Source organism: Oncorhynchus keta, chromosome 2 (genome assembly GCF_023373465.1).
Source record: "Oncorhynchus keta strain PuntledgeMale-10-30-2019 chromosome 2, Oket_V2, whole genome shotgun sequence".
Classification (NCBI taxonomy): Eukaryota; Metazoa; Chordata; class Actinopteri; order Salmoniformes; family Salmonidae; genus Oncorhynchus; species Oncorhynchus keta.
Window position 1 is genome coordinate 80,593,898 of NC_068422.1, and position 8,517 is coordinate 80,602,414.

General features: G+C 40.8%; 1 protein-coding gene across 2 annotated transcripts in view; it reads left to right on the plus strand.

The window, feature by feature from the left end:
• irx5a (iroquois homeobox 5a) overlaps positions 1-7,382 on the plus strand; it is a 53,588-nt gene extending 46,206 nt beyond the window's left edge. Inside the window, exons 1-3 of one of the 2 annotated variants that reach the window (XM_035766697.2) lie at positions 3,773-4,398; positions 5,471-5,876; positions 6,373-7,382. In XM_035766697.2, the coding sequence (XP_035622590.2) occupies positions 4,156-4,398; positions 5,471-5,876; positions 6,373-7,079 (1,356 nt within the window). In that variant the 5' untranslated portion in view covers positions 3,773-4,155 and the 3' untranslated portion in view covers positions 7,080-7,382. Of the gene's footprint in view, positions 1-3,772; positions 4,399-5,470; positions 5,877-6,372 lie in introns of those variants that run through there. The other variant, XM_052484881.1, reaches the window with a different exon arrangement.
• The last annotated feature ends 1,135 nt before the right edge of the window (positions 7,383-8,517 follow it).

Consider the following 8,517-nt stretch of genomic DNA (forward strand, 5'->3'; position numbering starts at 1 on the left):
GACACCAGATAAATAGCAGTAGTGATGATTCAATCACTAATACTTTTACAACTAGTTAGTAGGCTATATAGCCACAATAATGTTGTGCCACCTACAAATGAATTGCTATTGTCAGCAATGGGATCAGCAGATTCAATGCAGGTGTTCCGTCGAGGGACGCAGTGCAAGTATGTTTAATCATTTCATTAAAAAACTGCAAGGTCAAAAATAAATAGCATCCATTATTTGCAGCAGATCTCCCCAAAGCATTGGGAGCGAAACTGTTTTGAATTTCAATTGGCTTCCAAGTGGCAAAAGCCTACAGATAATACAACAAAGAAAAGTTGGTGTCAACTAATCGGTTTAGGACACAGATTTAGAAGGGCTTCTAAATTATTATGAATACTTGAAGCGGGTTTCCCTATTGTAGGTACCAACTAACCACTGCTTTCTAGAGAGCACAGAATTCCTGACCTTGTGCCAACGAAGGAATCTGTCAAGCGCTTGACGTTAACCAACTTAATTAAACTTAACCATCATCTCTATGAACGCGAGAGGCAATTAGTCTAGTACAATAGTTAATGCTTTCTAATAATAGTCTCTAAATCCAAATTAGATTACGCCTGCTCCCTCAGGCATGTTCACTGTGATGCTTCATCCTTCATATGCATGTTTGGTTTGCTCCACCGCTGGGCTCTCTCTTCTGCTCTTACTGGTTTCTCGACCAGTGTGGACTAGTCCTACAGAAGCTGTCTGAATGGTACTGCTTTTTCACATGTATACAAAAGTCTAGCAAGTGTAAGACACTTGGAATAGCTTCCAGTCAATGATGTCCAGCAGAGTGTGCGTAAAGCTTATACTGGAGCCTGTCATAGGATATGTCAATTTATTGTCCGTTTTTTCTATATTTTATCAAACGTATGTTTTGACAACTATGACGTTTCATATATGTAAATATACGTAGAATATACAGTTGATTTTAAATACATATATAATAGGTTCATACACCGCTTCAAAGTGGTATGACATATGTATAACATGCAGACATTAGCCTATACTTGAAAACTATTTTATCCCGTGTATTTGATTATTCTCTAATATAATATTATCACCGATTAAAAAAGCGAGAGTGCACTCAACTTCAGCTAGGGTATATTTCTGTTATGGAAAATTATCCGTTTCCTACCTTTTCCTCAGCACGAGCTATACGTAATTTTTCCCGCTCCTTGTGATCTCACACACACACACACACACACACACACACACACACACACACACACACACCTCCTCGTCCTACTTCAGAATAGACGTCTTATCATGCGCGTATGGTGCCTGGAAGTCATTATTGTCGATAATAGAGTATCAATGCATGTTGACGTCATTCAAAATACCTCTCTCCCCCCTCGGTATCCCTGGTAACCGGTATGCTATTCAGAGATGAGTGACTGAGCATTGGCCATTGATTACGTCCCTCATTGAGGAACAGTAAATTTAATTGGCCAATAATACAATGAATGTCGCTTAAACCCTTGCGGGCACTCATGACAACTTCAATGGGAAAAGTACAATTACACTTGAGTAGGTGTTTACTTAGATTATTATTGATTCATTTGTATATTATACGAAATCAATTATAGTCTAATAGTTCGTTGTAGTCTATATTTAAAAATATATGTATAAACAACAGTAGCATATACCTTTATGGCGTATATCTATCGTAGCCCTGCTACAAAGGGTAATACATTGACATAGGCCTACCATTAAATAAATATTTTGTTTTCAGTTTATCAATGGCAAAATATGATCAATAATAGTAGTACTATTATTATTAGTAGGTCTAATAGTATTATGTCCATCATCAGTAGAGTAGGATATCATTATTTCTAGACCTCTACTTTTTCTTCAAAAATAGATGTAGTAGGTCCAGTATAAACAATATCAACATTAGTATCCTGAACCTTATATACCTGTGTTGTCATAGATGTTGCTGCAAGAACATGAGGAAGAAAAACTGTTGGGGTAACAATAATTAGTTTGGCTATCATAGCACTGCCGGTGGTTGTAAAAGTAGCTATTCTAGTACCGTTGTCATCATCATTATTCTTACTTCATGTATGTATCTTTCTTGCCTTTCCCCAACTCTGCATTGGCTCACTGTACAGCGTCATCACTCTCTGCTGCTCTCCAGAGGGTTTCAACGCGTAGGAACACGTGACACTATGCACACACTTTTTAGCAGCGCCTACAGCGATCCCTTTCGGTTTATCGGGGATTTGAACTATAAAGCCAGAAATAATCAGCACTGTGACTATAAGGCCTGTGAATGTCTGTATTACAAAAACAAATTCAATCCGGATGTGCATTATTATACCTTTATTGTGGTTAAAATATGAGTCTAAAATACATTTTCTAAATATAAAACTATTACAAGTTTAAAAAGATATCGTGCAATATTATTATAATATAAATACTATGATATAGTATAACCTAACTAGTATAGATATTTGTATTATCATTAGGCCTATTAATATTGGCCTATCATTATATTGATGATAATTTAATAAATAATTGAGGAGTGACTCATATATGGCACAGGTGCGTAAAAAGACATTGTGCTGAAATGAAAAATCTGGATATCCATAATGGCCGATAAGCACAAGATATTAAATGAATCGGGACTCTCCATATTTCTGCAGAGAAACGTATCTGGTGGCATCAAAGGAGATTACATCCAGTGGTCATAGCGGATTTGCTGTAGTTCATATGGTACTAATCTGCCCTCGCTTGGGGCTTTTATGACTTTCGGGGTGAGAGAGAGCGAGAGAGTGTATGTGACTGGTTTATTCCTGGATCTACGGAGAAAACTATTTAGCAGCCGCTTCAGTTAACAGCTGTCACACGTTAAGAGTTGCTTATCCCACAGCTGAGTGGAATGCTTCCTAGATTTCAGCTAATATTACAAATAGCTGGTTAAGGAAAAAAATACGTTTACACAAACAGCCAAACCTAAATAGTTTGGGATAAAGGTTATATTTATATTCTACTGTGTATTATTCGCGCTATCATTTACGCATGCTCTTGCCATGTCTTACACTAACAACACAAAATGCGTCTGGCGTAAGAAAGTCGATATGCACAAAATAAATCAAAATCAAAAACCGTCGCCCCTTTTTAGCTCCCGTTGCGAATTTTAATTTACAGGATCACCGACCGTCAGTTAGGCTGTTACCAGTTAGGCTGTTACCAGTTAGGCTGTTACCAGTTAGGCTGTTACCAATTAGGCTGTTACCAGTTAGGCTGTTACCAGTTAGGCTGTTACCAGTTAGGCTGTTACCAGTTAGGCTGTTACGAGGCATCTATTCAAAAAGACAAGTTTTGCGCTCAAAAGAAACAATAAACCATGAATCATGGAAAAAAGAAGAGCAGCTTGCAGAACATTGAGCGCTTTTTTCCCCTTCAGTATCTGGAAAGCTGTTCCTGACAGACAACAGTCTATTTGTTATTGATCAAGTGTGAAAGTGACGGCTTCATGTATTTAGAATAAGAAGAAAGTTGGAGTTGATCTACTGGCTCGCATGATATCGCGATCCAGGGGCTGGTGTACTGGAGTCCTTGTTAGAGAAAAAAAACAGAGAAATAGCGGGAGAGGGATTGTTAGTGAGAGAACGAGAGGGAGGGGGGAAAGCGGGGAGAAAAAAAGAAAACATGGAGAGGGAGAGAGAGACAGACAGAGATAGGCAGGGCTGTGGTATTAACCCAGCATAAGCTTGCCTTTTCCTTCGATGACTACACCCCGATAGGAGGAGCGTGAAGAACGTAGTAGGCGTCAGAATCCTCAATTTACAATTTAGCATCTTGGCAGGACATTTTCCCAAGCAAAGCCCCCATCGGAAGGCAAAAAAACTTATTCTGCACGGCATGAGCAAGTGAGAGAGAGATAGGACAAATAGAGCGTAGCAAGCAAACACAACGGTCAGTTGTAGCTGACTATCAGCGACAAAAAAAATATATCTAAGTCTATGTATTTGTTTATATTTTTGCTTTTTACTGCAATCATTTAGGGGGAACAGACAGCGGTCTGTTGATACGAGACTCCTATGACTGAAATCGGACAGTGCATGAGAAAATAAAGAGGAAAAGTGCGCAAGTAAGTGGCTTACTTTCGGGGCTTTCACCATGGCGTATCCTCAGGGCTATTTGTACCAGCCATCCGCTTCGTTGGCGCTGTATTCATGCCCGGCGTACAGCACCAGCGTTATATCGGGACCCAGGACCGAAGAACTTGGTAGATCCTCATCTGGCTCAGCTTTTGCTCCCTATGCCGGAACTACGGCGTTCACCAGCGCTTCGCCCGGGTACAACTCCCATCTCCCGTACAGTGCGGAGGCGGGAGCGGCCGCCACATTCGCTTCATACGTGGTGAGTGAGAGAGCATTGAGTCGAAATTGCCTAGGATAAAAACATGTGGAAAATCTTATATTGTATTGTTGGTAGGCCTATGTGTAGAATATTAGCACGGTGCAAATGAGGCAAATGTATATCTGGTTTAGCGTGCGTCTGTATTTTGCTGATGACTATTTTTCATTTGGGTAAGTTAGTTGTAAATAAGCCCATCCATTTTGATGCAAAGAGGAACATGCAAAATAACCAATTAGGCTAATTAGCATGTTATTGTTCTTTGGATGAATGCAATTTTCCTGTAAATAATGAGCAATGAAATAGGTCGTTGTGTTGAAGCAGTTTGCATACAATAACACACAGCAAGCTCCCAACCTCGGTAGAACACATTTATATATTCTGTAGTTATTTGTTGGATAAGGTCTTAATTAGTCTGTGCGAAATCATAAACTCGTTTATTTAGGGCTACTCGGTTGTTTTTATGGGCATTGACCAAATGTTCGTTAACTTGGGAACACAGATCCTAATATTTAACATCTTCTAAATCTGAATGGGAGTTGAGCACGCAGTTATATTCAAATGAAACCAGGTATGTAGGCCAGCTGAAGAATAGTGGGAAATAATGATAGTGACATATTGTCTTGGTAAAATTATGAGAAGAGAATACACGGTAGGCCTGTTACGCATGATGCTAATACTTAATCTAATTTGTAAAATAGGTTGCTTTCACTGTGCATAGATTACGTTGTAGTGGCTACAGTCAGCAAGACAGGCGCATCTTGAATACAAAAACGCACAAAGAAAAATAAAGTTGAGAACAATGTCCATCTGTGTAAAATGTAAAAAGTGACGCATCTGATTGATTTATTGTAACCAACCTAAACGTCAGAGGTGTGTGTGTGTGTGTGTGTGTGTGTGTGTGTGTGTGTGTGTGTGTGTGTGTGTGTGTGTGTGTGTGTGTGTGTGTGTGTGTGTTTGTGTGTTTGTTATGGTGCCTTGTTCTTGTTTGTAACTTATTTGGTAATGTTTTAATTGTTATGAGTCGTTGACAATTATCTGAAAAGCATTTTCTTTTCGACGGCTTTGTTTTCAGAGTTCTCCCTATGACCACACGACGGGCATGGCTGGGTCTATAGGATATCACCCCTACGCTGCTCCCCTGGGGTCATACCCCTACGGTGACCCGGCATACCGAAAAAACGCGACCCGGGATGCTACCGCCACTCTTAAAGCCTGGTTGAACGAGCACCGTAAGAACCCCTACCCCACCAAGGGCGAGAAAATCATGCTGGCCATCATCACCAAAATGACCCTCACCCAAGTTTCCACCTGGTTCGCCAACGCCAGGAGGAGGCTAAAGAAGGAGAACAAGATGACCTGGACTCCCCGAAACCGGAGCGAGGACGAGGAGGAAGACGAGAACATCGATCTGGAAAAGAATGACGACGACGAGCCTAGCAAGCCGAAAGACAAGGGAGACTCGACAGACACAGAGTCAGGTCTGTAGAAAAATCATCAATTTTTTATCGCAGTCGTTTCCACTCAGGGCACAAAATGAATTGCTGGTTAATGGCGGTATATTATTTATAATGGGACAATTGCTTTACATAATGATCACCTTGAACTCCCCTCATTTGACTTATCATGTGCTGAAAATTGCTGGTGACGTAAAGTGTTTAGCATTCGATTTATCTTTCACTGCATAATAAGGCGGGCTGCAGCTGGTGGACTGGGCTGTGTATCGCCTAATGATAATTATTACGATTAAAACACAATCATTAATATCACGGTTTTTAGTAGGTGTATGCCTAGTTGTTTGCAGGCTTATTATGATAACTAGGCCTATTATTATGGTAATTAGCATATGCACAAATATGAACGCATGAGTGCATGAATTAGGGGCCTATAACATATTGGTAGTCTATCTGTATCTTATGTCACAATGTTATACATCTTTTTCACAGTAACTTAACTCTTGTTTCTCTCTCACTGCAGATCATAAATTGCTGAACCCGGGGGACATAGTGTGCGACAGATTTAAAGAGGAGAATCATGGCAAAGAAACGGATCCCCTTCTGAGCGACTCGGAATTAAAAGACCAGGGGGATCGGACAGAGTTACTGCCCGAGTCTGCTAAACCCACCACCTCGTCTCCATCCGCCATGCCTCGGGGAGGAACGGAGCTCGTTGCGCAAGACAAGCCGTCAGAAATGGGCCATGCGCCGGGCACAGTAAACAGCAACGTGACGTCTGTCATTCACTCCTCCCCATCGGCCCCTAAACCCAAACTCTGGTCCCTGGCTGAGATCGCAACGTCCTCAGACAGGTGTAAGAGCAGCAGCGACGGGCCGCAGGGTCATGGGATGGGTCACAGCACAGTGATCACCACCAATGCAGCGTCACCATCACGGTCCTCCCCACAGTGCCCTCTCCCAAACAGCACAGTCCTATCCAGGCCTATCTACTACACGTCCCCTTTTTACCCGGGCTACACGAACTATGGCAGCTTTGGACATCTTCACAGTCACAGCAATCACGGCTCAGGCACGGGCTCCACGGCACATTTCAATGGATTAAACCAGACTGTGTTAAATAGAGCAGAAGCTTTGGTAAGAGAAAGCCAGAAAGGCAGAGGCCAAACGCAGGTAGATCTTTGTAAAGACTCCCCTTATGAACTAAAGAAAGGTATGTCAAACATTTAATACCTTGATCCCTTTCAAAAATCCATCGGACCTTTATTTATTATTTGTGGGTGCATTACAAAAAAATAAGAAAAATAAGAATAATAAAGGAAAATTCTGAGAACAGTTATTTTCTGAGTAAATGCTTATCTTCAAATCTTAGTTTCTGAATGGTTAATCCTAATGATGTAACAAGAATGGTCTTCATCGCTGCAGCCGCCTGAGTCTATTTGTATTAAAGACTAATATGTATATTTAATGTAGCATTTTTGTATTTAAAATGGACAATACACTATCTTTGAAGTAAATTATGAGAAAAAAATACACGTGTGCAGCGATTATTCTCGGGGGAGCGGGAGGGGGAGGCAACTGTTATTATCAAATGTGTCAGAAGGGCTTGAAAGAGGAACACATAATGGAAAATGAAAGAGATATTTATCGATGGGATTGTGTTATTTTACACCGTGACAGGTGTATCAATTACATTATCGATACAAAAAGAGCACTTCAGCTTTATACGACATGAGAACATGTCGAAATTTCACAAATTCTCGAGTGGAAAACAGATAGGCCTACAGCCTTTTAGGTCTACCCAAATATTTACATTTCGGTGGGGTTTGGCCAAAGATATTGGCAAGAGTTGTCTGAATATATGTATATTTCTGGCTCTATGTTTCCTATTCCTTTCTACATGTGCAGTAGGAGGATACTTATGAAGGTGAATATGATAACAACGGCATAACTGGAGGCCCAGTCGTTTAACCCAATTACTTTCCAACCGCAACGTGTTATAAGCAAAGCAATCAGGTGGCGAACTCCAGTAATGAGTTCGATTTTATGCCAAATTTAGAGCTCATTACTATTTCCAAGGCGTGGCAAAGCTGTTAAAAGGACGCAACCATGCATTTATGGCTTCAGAGCACACTGGCCAGTTATATGATTAATGTTGGAGCCTCCTTAATGACGCGTTGGATGTGAAACACTCATGGTTAAGTTTGGAGAGAAGGAGGATAGCAAGACTAGCATGTCAAGCACACAGTAAAGGCCACATAGTTTCCAGGGTTTAATCGGTTTTAGTCAATAACCGAGCCTCTCACTGTCCTCAAGGCTCAAACTCTTCCTTCCCACTTCCGCAGGTAGGTGTCACACTTGCTCCTAATTTCAGGGGTCTCATTCTTAATCCGTCACGGAAAGCCGTCCCTGATCGAATGGCCTAGTTAAAATGGACCAAAGACTGGGAGGCAGAGAGAGAGAGAGAGAGCAACTTCAAATGGTCACAGTTATTACATGTTTACTATAACAATACTACCAAGTGGGAAAACCTGAACATTACAATATATTAACATGGGACAAACCATTTCCTTTCCGGAAATACAATACCGTGGTGGATTTTTGAGAATGAATTTTTTTTTAATGTGGCCTAATCTTTGACATTTTGATTAAGGCTGATTTGTAAGAT